General features: G+C 42.3%; 1 protein-coding gene across 1 annotated transcript in view; it reads left to right on the top strand.

The window, feature by feature from the left end:
• Positions 1–16,450, top strand: part of PIGU (phosphatidylinositol glycan anchor biosynthesis class U) — a 119,284-nt gene that overhangs the window by 8,755 nt on the left and 94,079 nt on the right. The window contains 1 exon segment of the mRNA XM_006144027.3: positions 7,251–7,315. Coding sequence (XP_006144089.1) covers positions 7,251–7,315 — 65 coding nt within the window.

Genomic DNA, 16,450 nt, shown 5'->3' with positions numbered 1-16,450 from the left:
TGGGGGGAGTGCCCAGTCCCTTACCCACCACGCCCCCTGCCGGTCTCCTATACTTTTTTTTAAGGCTTTGTAATTTTGATTTTTAAAAAATGTTTTAAAGAAGAATTATTTATTTAATTGTACTTACTATTATTTTATTTTATTATTATTATTATTTAGACAGATTTTTGCTATAGGGCACATGCCCTTGCCAGAAAGACAAAGGGACAGAGAGCAAGAAATCATCCCCCAAAGGGGATGGCCATGCTGCAATCCCTTCTTCATTCTCCTCTTGGGATTTTGGGCACACATGTACATGCGCCCAGTGTGTTTCAAGCTGCCGGTTCTGGAACTTGAACCCCAGTTGACTACGTGGGAGTCCAGCAACATAACCGTTACGCCATCTGCTCATCCCTTTGATTATTTTAATTTGCTACAGGGCATGCATGCTCACCAGAGAGAGAAAGAGAAAGCCACCAAGTCCAGGACTCAAACCATGATTGGCCGTGTGAGAGTTCAGCACCTTAACCAATACATCACCTGCTGCTCCTTGATTTTATTTTTTATCTATTTATTTTCAATTAGGTAATTCAATCACATGGCTTAAAAAAAATTAAAAGCATGGCTCAGCCTTGGTGGCACATGGGTAGCACCACTGCACGGGATGTTACAAGGTGTAGATTCTATTCCGTTCGACCTGAACACAACTCATATGATTGTGTGTGTCCGTAATCCTTGCTTGTTAGGAGACTAGAGCTGGAGAATAGCGACTTGGCAAGATCCTGCCAAAAATACCTATCTCTGTCTTTCTCTCTTTTTTCTCCTTTCTCTGTCTCTGTTCATCTCCATCTCATAAAGGAAGAAAATAACCCTACAAATGTGAAAAAGACTTTTTTGTTTGTCTTTTAAAAGAAAGTTGGGTTTTATTTTGTCGTTGTTGTTTTTTGTTTGTTTTTGCTATAGGGTGCGTGTGCTCACCAGAGGGGGAAAAATGAGAAATCGCCCTGAAGGGAGGATGGCCATGCTACAATTCCTTCTCCACTCTACAGGATTTTGGGCACACACACATGTGTCCAGCATGTTTGAAGCTCCAGGTCCTGGACTCAAACCAGGTTGGCCATGTGGGAGTCTAGTGCCTTAACTAACCACTATGCCTCCTGTTAGCCCGAGGTTGTATATTTAAGAGACACTCTTTACCACTTTTCTTTTCTTTATTTTTTTTTAAAATTAATTCCTGTATCTTTATTTATTTTTAATTTTGACCAGAGAGGGGCAGAGCAGGAGAGAGGGAAAGTGAGAAAGCAAGCTGCCAGGTCCAAGACTTGAACCCAGGTGATCATGTGGAAGTCCAGTGCTCCCAACCACCACCACACCTGTCATCCCCTCTTTACCTCTTTTCTATAGTCAATTAGGTCTGTTCTCTGGAACCATTGTTATAAACTTCTTATGTCTCCTTCTGAGATACTTTATGCATTTGTAAAGATATACTAAATTTTACAGTTTTTTTTTTTTTTTGCTCTGAGATGCATGTGCTGGGAACCAGCAGTTAGCGTAATGGCTATGTCGCTGCACTCCCACGTAGTCGGCCGCGGTTCGCGTCCCAGACCCGGTGGCTTAGAACTCACGCCGGGTGCGTGTGCGTGCGTGCCCAAGATCCCAAGAGGAGAATGGAGGAGAAGGGATTGCGGCGTGGCCATCCCCCCTGGGGGGTGATTTCTCGCTTTCTCTCTCTATGTCTCTCTCTTGTCTAGTGAGCGCACGTGCCCTATAGCGAAAACCTCTCCAAAAAAAAAAAAAAATGATGCATGTGCTCACCGGAGAGACAGAGACAGAGAGACTGCAAGTGAGAAATCACCCACCAGAGGGATGGCCATGCCACAATCCTTTCTCCTCCATTCTCCTCTTAGGCTTGGGCACACATGCACACATGCACCTGGCATGAGTTTTAAGTTGCCAGGTCTGGGATTCGGACTGCAGTCAACTACATGGGGGTCTAGCGACGAAACTATTATACCATCTGGTGGTCTCAGTTTTATAGTTTTTTTGTAGCTCCATTTTAGTTTTTCTTGTTTGTTTGTTTGTTTGTTTCTTTTCTTTTTTTTTTGAGAGGTTTTTGCTATAGTGCGCATGTGCTCGCTGGAAAGACAGAGAGAGACAGAGAGACAGAAAGTTAGAAATCAGCCCCAAAGTGGCATGGCTATGACACAATCCCTTCTCCACCATTCTCTTCTTGGGATCTTGGACATGCACGCACATGCGCCCGGCATGAGTTTAAGCCACCCAGTCCGGGACTCAAACCATGGTCGACCACCTGGGAGTCCAGCAACATAGCCATTACGCTAACTGCTGGCCCCTTAGTTTTTTTCTTATCCTTTCTTACCCATTTTCCTTTTAAAATAATTTTCCTATTTCTATTTTTTTTAAGTTTTGCCAGAGGGTATGTGTACTCCCTAGAGAGAGAGAATAGCAGAGGAAGAGAGAAAACACTCTCAAATGGGGTATGGTCATACCACAATCTCTTCTTCATTTCTCCATCTTATAGAGATTTGGGGCATGTAAGCATATGCATCTGCCATGTTTTTCAAGCCTCCAGGTCTGATATTTCAAACCATGATATAGGCCCTATGGGATCCAGCTCCCTTAACCACTAGGCCATGAGGCTAGCCCTCCTGTTTTTTTTTTTTGTTTTTTTTTTTTTCATTTAATCACTATACATCACTTAGGATGTAAATTGAATTTACCCATTTTCTTTTTAATAATTACAAAATAATTCATGCTCATTGCTCAGTGAAGAAAAGATCAAAGAAACTAAATATTCTCTATAATCTTATCACCCAGAGGTGGTCATTGTTAACATTTTAATATTTGTTTTTCCAGATATTTCTCAGCAAATATATATTCTATCTGAATAATTAAATGAATGCTTATAAAAATTTTAAATAACATTTTATTGTATTTTACATGCTGTGTTATGACTTTCTTTTCTTTTTTTTTTTTTTTTTTTTTTTTTTTTGCTATCGGGCACATAAGTTCACCAGAGAGAGAGGGAAAGTGAGAAATTACTCCTAAGAGAAAATGGTCACTTTGGAGTCTCTTTTCCTTCATTCTCCTCTCAGGATTTGGGGCACACATGCACATACTCCTGGTGTGATTTTTCAAGCCTCCAGGTGTGATTTTCAAGCCTCCAGGTCTGGAACTTGAACCGTACAATCAGCCATGTGGAATTTAGTGCCTCAACCTTCATGCTATCATCTGGCTCTATAACCTACTTTTTTTTTTTTGGGAGAGGTTTTCGCTATAGGACGCGTGTGCTTGCCAGACAGAGAGAGACATAGAGACAGAAAGCGAGAAATCATCCCCCCTGGGTCACGCCACAGTCCCTTCTCCTCCATTCTCCTCTCGGGATCTTGGGCACACACGCACACGTGCCCGGCGTGAGTTTTAAGCCACCGGGTCTGGGACGCGAACCGCGGTCGACTATGTGGGAGTCCAGCGACATAGCCATTACGCTAACTGCTGGTTCCCTATAACCTACTTTTCACTTAATATTTCATGGGCTGCTTTTCTTCAATAAATAAATATCTATAGTGTACTTTCTTAATTCTTTTTTTTTAAAAACTTTTAATTTTTATTTATTTTTATTTTATTTTGGTTTTGTTTATTTTTGCTGTAGGGTGTGTGCACTTGCCAGAAGAGAGAGGGAGAGAGAGACATAGTGAGAAATCACTTTGGCCACTCTGTGTTCCTTTTTCTGCAATCTCCTCGGGATTTTAGGCATGTATGCACATACATGCCTGGCATGATTTTTTTTTTTTGAGAGATTTTCGCTATAGGGTGCGTGCGGTCTCCAGACAGACAGAGATATAGAGACAGAAAGCGAGAAATCACCCCCCAGGGGGGGTGATCATGCCACAATCCCTTCTCCTCCATTCTCCTCTCGGGATCCTAGGCACGCACGCACACGCGCCCGGTGTGAGTTTCAAGCCACCGGATCCGGGACGCAAACCACGGTCAACTATGTGGGAGTGCAGCGACATAACCATTACGCTAACTGCTGGTTCCCATGCCTGGCATGATTTTCAAGCCACTGGGTATGGGATTTGAACTACACAGTCAACCATGTGGGCTCTAGTGCCTTAACGTCCATGCCACCTGCTGACCCATATATTTCTTTAACTGTTAATTTTGAAATAATTTTACATTTTTTTAAAAAGGTGGGGACCTGCAGATATAATGGTTTCATCACTGAACTCCCATGTACTTGATTGCGGTGGCTCATGCCAGGTGCATGTGCGTACATGCCTACCTGAGAGGAGAATGGAGGAGAAGGGATCGCAGTGTGGCCATGCCCCCGGAGGATGATTTCTCTATCTCTCTGTGTCTCTAGCAAGCCCATGTGCTGTATAACAAAAATCGCTATAGAAAAAAAAAGGTGTAGAAATACATAGAATTCCTGTTTTTCCTTCATTTAGTTTTTTCCCAATATTAGCAGTCTATTTTATGGTACAGTGAACAAAGCCAGAAAATTACATTGATTCAATACTATTGATTAATCTCTAGCTCTTATTAGAATTTTACTACTTGTCCACTAATGTCCTCTTCCTGGTCCAATATCCAGTCTATGATCCTACTTTACATTTAGTTGTTGTGAGTCCTTAGCCTCTTCCAGTCTGGGACATTTCCTGAGACTTAACTTCTTTTTTTTTTTCTTTTTTCTTTTCTTTTTTTTTTTTTTGAGAGAGATTTTCACTGTAGGGTGCTTGCGCTTGCCAGACAGACAGAGAGAGACATAGAGACAGAAAGCGAGAAATCACCCCCCAGGGGGGATGGTCACGCTGCAATCCCTTCTCCTCCATTCTCCTCTCGGGATCTTGGGCACGCACGCACACGCGCCCGGCGTGAGTTTTAAGCCACCGGGTCCGGGACACGAACCGCGGTCGACTACGTGGGAGTCCAGCGACATAGCCATTACGCTAACTGCTGGTTCCCGAGACTTAACTTCTTAAGAGTACTGGCCAGGGGGCCAGCAGGTGGCACGGTAGTTAAGGTGCTGGACTCTTACATGGCTGAATATGATTTAAGTCTTGGGCCTGTGGGCTTGAAAATCACACTGGGCATGTGTGTGTGCATGTCCAAAATCCCAAGAAGAGAATGGAAGAGGAGAGACTGTAGTGTGGCCATTCCCCCTACGGAGTGATTTCTCACTTTCCTTCTCTCTGTCTCTCTGGCGTGCCCTATGGCAAAAACCTAGAAAAGAAAAAAAAAGTACTTGCCAGTTATTTTGTCCCTCAATTTGGGTTTGCCTGGTGTTTTCTTATTATTAGATGGCAGTTATGCATTTTTTTAGGAGTTTTTTTCTATAGGGCGTGTGCGCTCACCAGAAAGACAGAGAGAGACAGAGAGACAGAGAGAAATCACCCCCCCAGGGGGGATGGCCACGCCACAATCCCTTCTCCTCCATTTTCCTCTCAGGATCTTGAGCACGCATGCACAAGCGCCCAGCATGAGTTTAAGCCTCCGGGTCCGGGACTCGAACTGCGGTAGGCTGCATGGGAATTCAGCAACATAGCCATTATGCTAACTGCTGGTCCCCAGTTATGCATTTTTGGCAAGGGTTCCACATTTTTGGTATGAGGACTACAGAATTGTTCTTATCCCATCTCAAGGAATCATGTCAGGAGATACTTGATAATAATGTGTTAATTGTGTATATATTGGGTCTGGAAAGTCATGATGCATTTTTGTGTAGAAAAAAACATAATAAAACAGTGTCATGACTTTCCCAGTGACCTAGTATTACTGGTGATACAAACTTTTATCACATGATTATGATAGTGAATGCCAGACTTATCCAATGTAAGATTGTTATTTTTCCTCTTGAAAAATGTGCTGTTTCTCATGATTTCACTCACTGATTTTAGCATCAATCGATGATAGTTGCCTTTCCCAATTGTTTCTGCATGTCTGCTAAATAGTGATTTTCTATTCTATCTTTCCTTCTACATTTGATAAATAGAATTCTCTGTAAGGAAGAACTCCCTTTTCTCTTCCATATGTTTATTTATTTATTCAATTATTTATAACATATAATTTTTTTTTTTTTTTGGAGAGGTTTTTCCTACAGGACAGGTGAGCTCGCCAGAAAGACAGAGACAGATAGAAAGCGAGAAATCATCCCCTGGAGGCATGGCCACACCACAGTCCCTTCTCCTCCATTCTCCTCTTGGCATCTGGGGCACACAAGTATGCATGCACACATTCCCGGCGTGAGCTTAAGCCACCGGATCCGGGACCCGAACCACGGTTGACTACATGGGAGTCCAGCGACATAGCCGTTATGCCAGTTGCTGGTCCTCACAATATAATTTTTTAACTATAAGGTATTCCATTAGGTATAGATACATATATCATAATTCATTTATATTAAACTCCATTAATAGACATTGGGATTATTTCCAGTTTTTCAGTACTCTGAGTCCTGAAATGAAAATACCTCTTTGGGTACTTATCCAGTTATTTTCCTAGGATAAACTGCTCTAAGAAGTGTTATTTCTGGATCAAAAGATTCACACTTACAAAGTACATATGGCTGGGGCCAGCAGGTGATGTGGTGGTTGAGGTACTTAATCCCACGTGGCCAACTCTGCGGTTCCAGTCCTGGACCCAGTGTCTTAAAAAACAGGCCAGGCACAAGTGGTGCATGTGTGCCCCAAATCCCAAGTGGAGAAGGGAGAAGGGATTGTGGTGTGGCCATCTCCCCTGAGGGGTAATTTCTCACTTTCCCTCTCTTTGTCTCTGTCTTTCTCTATGCAGCCTGTGGCAAAAAAAAAAAAAAGTATGGTCTCGTAAAAAAGTTAATGCAGTGATATTCAAACTAGCAGCATGGGAGTGACTGCCTGTTTATACTATGGACATTTCTCAGCAGCTTCTAACTTGTTATCTTAATGTGTTTGGGAATGGGATAGACTATATATATAAAAAACACTGTTTAGAGTGGAAGAAAGCTATAAGGAGATAGAAACTATAGTTTAAATAAAGCTTTCTTATAATGTGTGCTGCCCCACAATGAAGGGGTTTATCTGTATGGAATAGAGTTCCTCATCATTGGAAATGTTCAAATCAAGACTTAAAGCCACTGATTGGGAATAAGGTAAAAGGGGTTAAGTAAATTTTAAGACGCTCCTTGGTCCTGAGAGTATTTGACACTTTAGTTTATGACCATTTGCTCACATCTTTGAAGTCTGAATGAACTTGGATGTCTTACTTTTCAGTGGTTGAAGGCCTTTCTCTGTTGGACTTGGGAGTATCTCCATATTCTGGAGCAGTATTTCATGAAGTAAGTGTCCTCGTTTTCTTTTCTGGGTACTAGAATTAGTTCATAGTTACAGATATCAAAGCTTAGCTTCTGTTTTGTACAGACATTTACAAAGATCTATTTTTGAAAATCATATTTAGAATAGCCTTTTTTTTTTTTTTTTTAAGCTGTCTCCCACATAAGAAGGGTTTGCAATTGTAGTGGAAATGATCCAGATTAGGACTGTAACTTGGGGAAGCAGATGAGGCTTCTATAGAAGTTACTTTTTTTTTCCTCCAGTTTTGTTAGGAGGCACATATACTTGACAGAGAGAGAAAGTGAGAAATCACCTCACAAGGGATGGATATGTTACAATCTCTTCTCCATTTCTTTCAGGATTTTGAGTATGTACACACACACACACACACACACTCCCAGTGTTTTTTTGTTTTCGTTTTTTTTTTTTTTTTTAAGAGATTTTCGCTATAGGGTGCGTGTGCTCGCCGGACAGACAGAAAGAGACATAGAGACAGAAAACGAGAAATCACCCCCCAGGGGGGATGGTCACGCCGCAATCCCTTCTCCTCCATTCTCCTCTCGGAATCTTGGGCACGCACGCACACGTGCCCGGTTGGAGTTTTAATCCACCGGGTCCGGGATGCGAACCGCGGTTGACTATGTGGGAGTCCAGCGACATAGCCATTACGCTAACTGCTGGTTCCCTTGGTTTTGTTTTTAATATTTATTTAATTTTGTTTCTTCTTCTTCAATTTGACCAGAGAGAGACAGAGAGAAAACAAGCCTTCAGGCCTGGAACTCAAACCATAGTTGGCCATATGGGAGTCTAGCACCCCAACCACTACATTACCACCTGGCCCTCCCAGTGTGTTTTTTAGCCACTGGATCCAGGACTCAAAATGTGTAGTCAACCACGTGGGATCTAGATGCCTTAACCACCACGCTACCAGCTGGCCTGAAGTTACCTTGGCCCACTCCCCCACCCCCAGTTTTTTGCTTGCTGGAGTAAGAGAAAGAATGAGAAATCACCCCCCAGGGGGGATGGCCATGCCCCAATTCCTTCTCCCTTCTTCTCTCAGTATCTTGGGCAAGCATGTACACATACCCAATGTGATCTTCAAGCCAGAGTCTGGGACTCAAACCACGGAGTTGGGATTGTGGAATCTAGCCATCTCAACCTCTATGCCACCTGCTGGCCCTGAAGTCATTTTTAATGAGAAATAAGTTTTAAATGGTCCCAGGTTCACAAATATATGACATGCTAATTGTAATATAATTGTTTCTTAGGAACGTGCTTTGCCATGAAAACTTTTACAGCAATGTTGGTTACATAAAAAGCCCACAAAAGTCCATTTTAACCTGTAAAATTAGTTCTTTTTTTTTTTTTGGAGAGATTTTTGCTATAGGTCACGTGTACTCGCCAGACAGACAGAGACATTAGAGACAGAAAGTGAGAAATCACCCCCCCAGGGGAGATGGTCACGCTGCAATCTCTTCTCCTCCATTCTCCTCTTGGGATCTTAGGCATGCACGCACACACGCCCAGCGTGAGTTTTAAGCCACTGGGTCCGGAACGCAAACCATGGTCGACTATGTGGGAGTCCAGCGACATAGCCATTACGCTAACTGCTGGTTCCCATAAAATTAGTTCTTAATATAGTAGAAACATTTTTTAAATAATTATTTTATTTAACTTTATTTATTTATTTAATTTTGACCAGAGAGGGAGGGAGGGAGAGAGAGAGCGCGCTAACGAGGGAGAGAGAAAGTGACAAATCAAGCTGCCATGCCCAGGACTTGAACCATGGTCAGCCACATGGGAGTCTAGTACCCTTAATCACCATGCCACCTGTTGCTCCCAGTAAAAACATTCTTAATTAGGTCACTATCATCTTTTGCTTGGGTTTATTACAACAGCTTCCTAATAAGTCTTTCTATATTCTGCCTTGCTCTTACTCTTGGTTCTATAGTCAGAGCCATTTTCTAAAATGTGAAATCTGATTTTGTCACTGTCTTGCTGAGCACCTATGAATACTTACCATTGACATCACAATAAAACTCACATGCCTCAGAGGGGTATATAAAGCCCTGTAGACCCTCTTCACCGTATCAGCCACATTTCTTTTCACTCCCCTTCCTATTCTTATTGACCATATCACTTTAAAGTGGATGTCTTCTAATTTAACAGTTTACTCCCTAATTTTTATAGTTGTTTCCTTTGTATGTACATTGAAAGCTTTTTGTTATGTTTTGTTTTGTTTTGTGGCTCTTCTGTCTTCTTTAGAAAACATTCACCTTGGTTCTCAGAACCAGCAACTATCTTTTGCATTCATATTTTAGTATCTTTGTTGCTACCTAATTGAACCAAAGTAACAAGAACTGCTACAGAAACAGGTTAGGAACAATTTGAGATACTCCTAATAAGCACACAATTTAGTTATTAGGAAAGATCTGTGTGGGCATACAAAAGAGTAGTCCAGTTCAAGGATTTAAGTCATTCAAAGTATGTTCTCTGACCATAATGGATTTAAATAATAATAATTTAAAAAAGACAGAAAGATATCTAGAAAATACCCAAATATTTGGAAACAAACATACTCCTAAATAACTCGTGGATCAAAGAATAATTCAGAAGGGAAACAAAGTTTTTAAAAATGAATGAAGATGAAAATATAAGTATTTGGTACTCTGTCACTAAAACTAAATGTATTATAAAAGAAAAAAGATCTCAAATCAATGACTGCAGTTTCTACCTTAAGAAAGTAGAAAAAGGGGCTGGCAGGTGGCATGGAGGTTAAGGCTGTGGATCCCACATGGCCAGCTTTATGGTTGGCATCCTGGATCTGGTGGCTGGAGAAACACACCAAGTGTATGTGCATGCCTAAAATCATAAGAGGGGAGTAGAGGAGAAGGGGTTTTGGTATGGCCTTTTCCCCGGGTGGGTGATTTCTCACTTTTTCTCCCTCCCTCTCTCTCTCTCTCCCTCTCTCGTGAGTACATATGCCCTGTAGCAAAACTTAAAAAAAGGTGGAAAAAGATCGAATTAAAATCACAATAAGCAGAATAAACAAAATAATAAATTTCTGAACATAAGGAAAAGAAAAATAATAGTGAAAATCACAGAAACAAAACTGGTTCTTTGGGATGAACAGTAAAATTGATAAGATGGATATATTCACTGACTATAAAGGTATCATGCATGTGTGTGTGTATAGGTCAAAATTTGTCTAATTATACGCTCTATTTATTTATTTTATTGCCAATGTTGGTATGCTTGCCAGAGAAAGAGAGAGAGGAAAAAACAAAAAAGCCCTTGGGCCAATCCCATAACCTACAGGTTAAAGGAGCCAGATTCCACATGGCTGACTGTATAGTTTGAATCCTCCTGTGGCTTGAAAAACACACCAGGTTTTTGTGTGTGCATGCCCCAAAACCTCACAGGGTGTGATCATGCCCTCTTGGGGGTGTTTTTTCTCCCTCTTTTTCTGGCAAGCGGAAGTACCTTTTGGCATTTATTTATTAGTTATTATTATTATTATTTTTTGGAGAGGTTTTTGTTATAGGGCACGTGCGCTTGCCAGACAGACAGAAAGAGAGACAGAGAGACAGAAAGTGAGAAATCACCCCCCAGGGGGGATGGCCACGCCGCAATCCCTTCTCCTCCATTCTCCTCTCGGGATCTTGGGCACACACACACACACACGCGCCTGGTGTGAGTTTAAGCCACCGGGTCCGGGACTCGAACCGCGGTTGACTACGTGGGAGTCCAGCGACATAGCCATTACGTTAACTGCTGGTCCCTATTAGTTATTATTTTTAAAATCCCTTACTAAAGTGTGGTCATTCCACATTCTTCCCCTCTGTTTCTCCATTCCACCAGGATTTTGGGTATGCAAGCCCATCCAGTGTGTTCCTCAAGTTGCGGAGGCCAAGTCTCATTTGTAATTGGCCATGTTGGATATGGCTTGCCATGCACAGCATTAGCCACTGTGCTACAGGGCTGGCTTAAACTGTACACTTTAAATATGCACAGTTTATTTTCTGCCAATTATACCTCAATGAAAGCAAAGTTAAAAAATAACATGATTTCACATGATAGTATAAGTACAGCTAGAAAAATAAAGCTCGGTAAAGGGATAAAGAGTCATCTGTGTGACTATTGTAGGTAGTGTGTTCAGGGAAGGTGCTCTGAGGAAATGAATTTTTTTTTGGGGGGGGAGGTTTTTGCTATAGGGCACGTGTGCTCGCCAGACAGACAGAGAGACAGAGAGACAGAAAGTGAGAAATCACCTCCCAGGGGGGATGGTCACGCCGCAATCCCTTCTCCTTCATTCTCCTCTTGGGATCTTGGGCACGCACGCACACGCACCCGGTGTGAGTTTTAAGCCACCGGGTCCTGGACGCGAACCGCAGTCAACTATGTGGGAGTCCAGTGACATAGCCATTACGCTAACTGCTGGTCCCAGGAAATAAAATTTGAATAAGATCTAAATGAAAAGAGCAAGCCAGATGAAGGTCCTGATCAGGGAATGAGCTTGGCATTTGTGAGTTACAGAAAGATGCCAGTGTGACTAAGAGCAACAGAGGAGAATATTAGAGATGAGTTATAAGACGTTAGGAGCTACATTGTCTAGGACTTTTTATAGACATGGTTAGGAGTTTGGATTTTATTTCTTTTTTGAGAGACTTTTGCTATAGGGCACGTGTGCTCACTAGAGAGACAGAGAGACAGAAAGCAAGAAATCACCACCTGGGGGAATGATTGCACCATAATCCCTTCTCCTCCATTCTCCTCTCACGATTTTGGGCACGCAGACACATGTGTCTGGCGTGAGTTTTAAGCTGCCACGTCTGGGACTTGAACTGCGGTTGACTTTGTGGGAGTCCAGTGATGTAACCATTATGTCATCTGCTGGTCCTTGGATTTTATTTATTAATAAATGTGGGGGCCGGCAGGTGGCGTGGTGGTAAGGGTGCTGGACAGTAGTTCGAGTACTGGACCTGGTGGTTTGCTTTCTCACCTGCCCCCCCACTCTGTCCCTCTCTGGTCAAATTGAAATAAATAAATAAAGCTAAATAAATTAATTCTTTCAAAAAATGTGATAGGAAGACTTGAAATCAGGAAAGAATAATCATTTATATTTTGTGTTTAATATGGATACTGGGAGGGAAATTAACTCTAAGACAAATGCTGAAGCAGGGAAAATGATGAGGGTGCTGTTGCAGTATTCTAAGCAGGATGATTGTGACTTGGAACTAGAATGGTTACAATGAAGATGGTGAACAGTGATTAGATTATTTCAAGAAGTGATTAGATTCTAGTTATTTCTTTTTATTTATTTATTTATTTGAGAGGTTCTCGCTATAGGGCGCGTGCGCTCGCCAGACAGACAGAGACATAGAGACAGAAAGCGAGAAATCACCCCCCAGGGGGGATGGTCACGTCGCAATCCCTTCTCCATTCTCCTCTCGGGATCTTGAGCATGCACGCACACGCGCCCGGCGTGAGATTTAAGCCACCGGGTCTGAGACGCGAACCACGGTCGACTACGTGGGAGTCCAGCGACATAGCCATTACGCTAACTGCTGGTTCCCTAGATTCTAGTTATTTCTTTTTAGAGAATTATTTAATTTTGTTTATTATTTCATTCATCAAAGAAAGACAAGAGGGAAAGTGGGAGAGACAAGAGGGAAAGTGAGAAAACAAATGGCCATGTCTGGTCAGCCATGTCGGAGTCCTAAACCACAATCACTGTGCCACCTGCTGGCCCCTCTAGTTATGTTCTTAGTGGTAAATTTGTTAATGGACTTGATTGGAGAAGGCAAGAGGATATAATTCAAGGGTAAGTTTCTAGCGTGAGCAACTGAGTAGTGGTGTAACTTAATGAGATAAGATATACTGAGGGAGGAGCAGGTTTTAGTGAATTGGGAAATCAGAAGTTCAGATTTCACCATGTTATATTCGAAGTACTTATTAGATATCCAAATGGAGATGTGGATATTAAGGCAATTGTCTGTACAGATGTGTAACTCAAGAGGACTAATCTAGGCCACAGGTATCAAATTGGGATGTCTCAGCTTAGAGATAACATTTAAAGCCATGAGACTGGATGTGATCACTTGATGTGGTAGTCAGCCTCCAAGAGGGCCCCTTAAGATTTCCACCTCCCTGTATTCATTTTCATATATCTTCTCTCACATCGTACTGTGGTTGGTTTGTGTGACCAATAGAATATGGTGGAAGTATGTTATGTCACTTCTTAGGTTAGATTTTAAGTGTCTACATCTTGAACTCACTCACTCTCGGATCACTTGTTCTGAGGAACCCATGTCACAAGCAGCCTCATGAGGAGGCTTCTGTGATGTGGAACTGGATCTGTCTGCCTAAAGCCACATGATTGAGCTTAGAAGCAAACTTTCAAGCCCCTCCAGACTGCAACCCCAGTTAACAGTTTGACTGCAACCTTGTGAGAGACTCTCAGCTGGAACCACTTGGTTAACCCACACCTGGGTTCCTGACTGTCAGACACAGTGTGAGATAATAAATGTTCTTTTAAATCTCTTAAGATTGCAGAAAATTTGTTACATGGAAATAGATAACTAATACACCTAGTGAGTAAATTTATAAAAAAGACTACTGCAGTGGCAAAGTGCTGCTCAAGAGAAGCCATCCCACATAGTGACCCCAGTTCAAATCTCTGACCTCATCGGCGTGAAAAACATGCCAGGCATGGACACAAGTACCGAAGATCTAACAGGGCAAAGGACTGGAGAAAGGATCATAGATGACTAGACCCTGTGGAAGATGCTTCTCTCTCTTTCTCACTCTAATGTGCATGCACACATGTTGTGTCATGACTAAAGAAAAATAAGAGTGCTGAGACTTGGAGCACTCCAATACATAGAGGTTGGGAAAGGGCAGAGGAGCTAGCAAATAAAGCTGAGATGGAGGAAAATCAAGAGAATCTAGTACGTGCAGCCCAAATGAAGAAGGTGCTTCACGGGACCAGCAGTTAGCATAATGGCTATGTCGCTGGACTCCCACGTAGTCAACCATGGTTCACGTCCCGGACCCGGTGGCTTAAAATTCACACCAGGTGCGTGTGCGTGTGTGCGTGAGTGCCCAAGATCCCAAGAGGAGAAGGGATTGCGGCGTGGCCATCCCCCCGGGGGGGTGATCTCTCACTTTCTGTCTCTCTGTCTGTCTGTCTGGCGAGCGCATATGCCCTATAGCAACCCCCACCCAAAAAAAAAAAAAGAAGGTGCTTCACAGAAAGAGTAAAAGCTATATCAAATGTTATTACAAGGTTGGGGAAATTTGGACTGAAGTTTTGATGATTGATTTGCCAAAATTGACCTTTGGAGACTTTTGACAACAATAATTTCAGGGAGTATGGGGATAAGAGACTAATTGAAGTGCGTTGAGGACAGGAAGTGGAAAGAGGGTATAAATAGCTTTTTTGAGGAGTTTGCTCTAAAGGAGGCAGAAAAATGGTATGGTAGCTAGAGGGAGGAGATGTCTAGTGAAGATTTAAAAAGTATGACTATTTGGGACCAGCAGTTGACGTAATGGCTATGTTGCTGGACTCCCATGTAGTCAACCGCGGTTCGCGTCCCGAACCCGGTGGCTTAAAACTCATGCCGGGTGCGTGTGCGTGCATGCCCAAGATCCCGAGAGGAGAATGGAGGAGAGGGGATTGCGGTGTGGCTATCCCCCCTGGGGGGTGATTTCTCACTTTCTGTCTCTAATGTCTCTCTCTGTCTGGCGAGCACACGCGCTTTATAGCGAAAACCTCTCCAAGAAAAAAAATAAATGTATGAATATCTGGGGGGACCGGCAGGTGACGTGGTGGTTAAGGCGCTTGACACTCCCACATGGCCTACTATGGTTCAAGTCCCAGACCTGGTTGTTTGCCTTCTCACTTTCCTCTCTCTGTGTCTCTCTCTGATCAAATTAAAAAAAAAATAAGTGAATGAATAAATAAAACTGAATAAAACAATCCTTTAAAAATATGAATATCTGTATATTTGATTGCTATGGGAATAATCTTGTGTTTAGAGAAGTCAGTGATATGTAGGGAAGATAACTGAATGAGCAGTGTCCTTGAGGAGGCAAGAAGGAATGAGAGCCAGTTCACAGAAGAAGGATTTGGCTTTAGATAGGAAAAAAGGAAACTTACCGATTATTAATAAGAGAAAGACAGAGAATAGATACAGGAAGTTGGTTGACTGAGTAGTGAGAAAATCAGGGGATTCTCATTTAATTGCTTCTCAGTGAAATAAGAAATGAGTTTGCTGAAACTGAGAAATGAGGAGGGAAGCTGGAATTTCTAGGAAAGGGAAGGATGTGAAATACTCCTCTCAGGATATACTGAATGAATAAATGGAAAAGCTGTGTCTAGCCATTCTTTAAAATATTGTTTCTCTGGACTGCTGGATATGGTGGCACATGTCTGTAATCCCAGCTACTCCAGACGCTGTCATAGGATTGTGAGTTTGAGGCTATCAGGGGTGTGTGTGTAAAGGAGAATTAAGGAATGGGGTAGTAATTTCCAGCTACCAAAAGCACATTAATTCTACACCTGTATAAAATAACCCATTTAGGATTGTTAACCTTTAAGAACTCCAAATGAAGGGGCAAGGACAGTTATTTCCCCTGAACTCGGTGGGGACAACTTCAAATTCAGAGTCCCTTGCTCTCCATTACTGAATATGAGTTAATGTGCTTATAAGCTAGATGTGCATAAATCAAGAGCTACCTACATATATATATATATAATGCTGCAATCCCTTCTCCTCCATTCTCCTCTCGGGATCTTGGGCACATAAGCATATGCGCCCAGCATGAGTTTAAGCCACCGGGTCCAGGACTCGAACTGCGGCCGGCTACGTGGGAGCCATTACGCTAACTTCTAGTCCTAAGAGCTACCTATATTTTGATATAACTTCTCTAGTAATATGAAGAAATATGTCACACCATATGAAAAGAACACTTTAGAAGAAAAAGTTAATCATGGTTTTGCATAGTTTCTTTCCTAATCTTAGCAGATTTTATTACCTCTTAGGGTAATCCATGTGGATTTCCCTTGAAGAGCATGATGTTTACTACAGTGTCACCATCTCTGCGCACCCCCCCCCCCGCCCCTTTTTTAGATAGCA

This window comes from Tupaia chinensis, unplaced genomic scaffold (genome assembly GCF_000334495.1).
Source record: "Tupaia chinensis unplaced genomic scaffold, TupChi_1.0 Scaffold000115_1, whole genome shotgun sequence".
In the NCBI taxonomy this organism is placed as follows: domain Eukaryota; kingdom Metazoa; phylum Chordata; class Mammalia; order Scandentia; family Tupaiidae; genus Tupaia; species Tupaia belangeri.
Note: the sequence above shows the minus strand (reverse complement) of the source record. Positions and strands in the feature narration are given on the sequence as shown.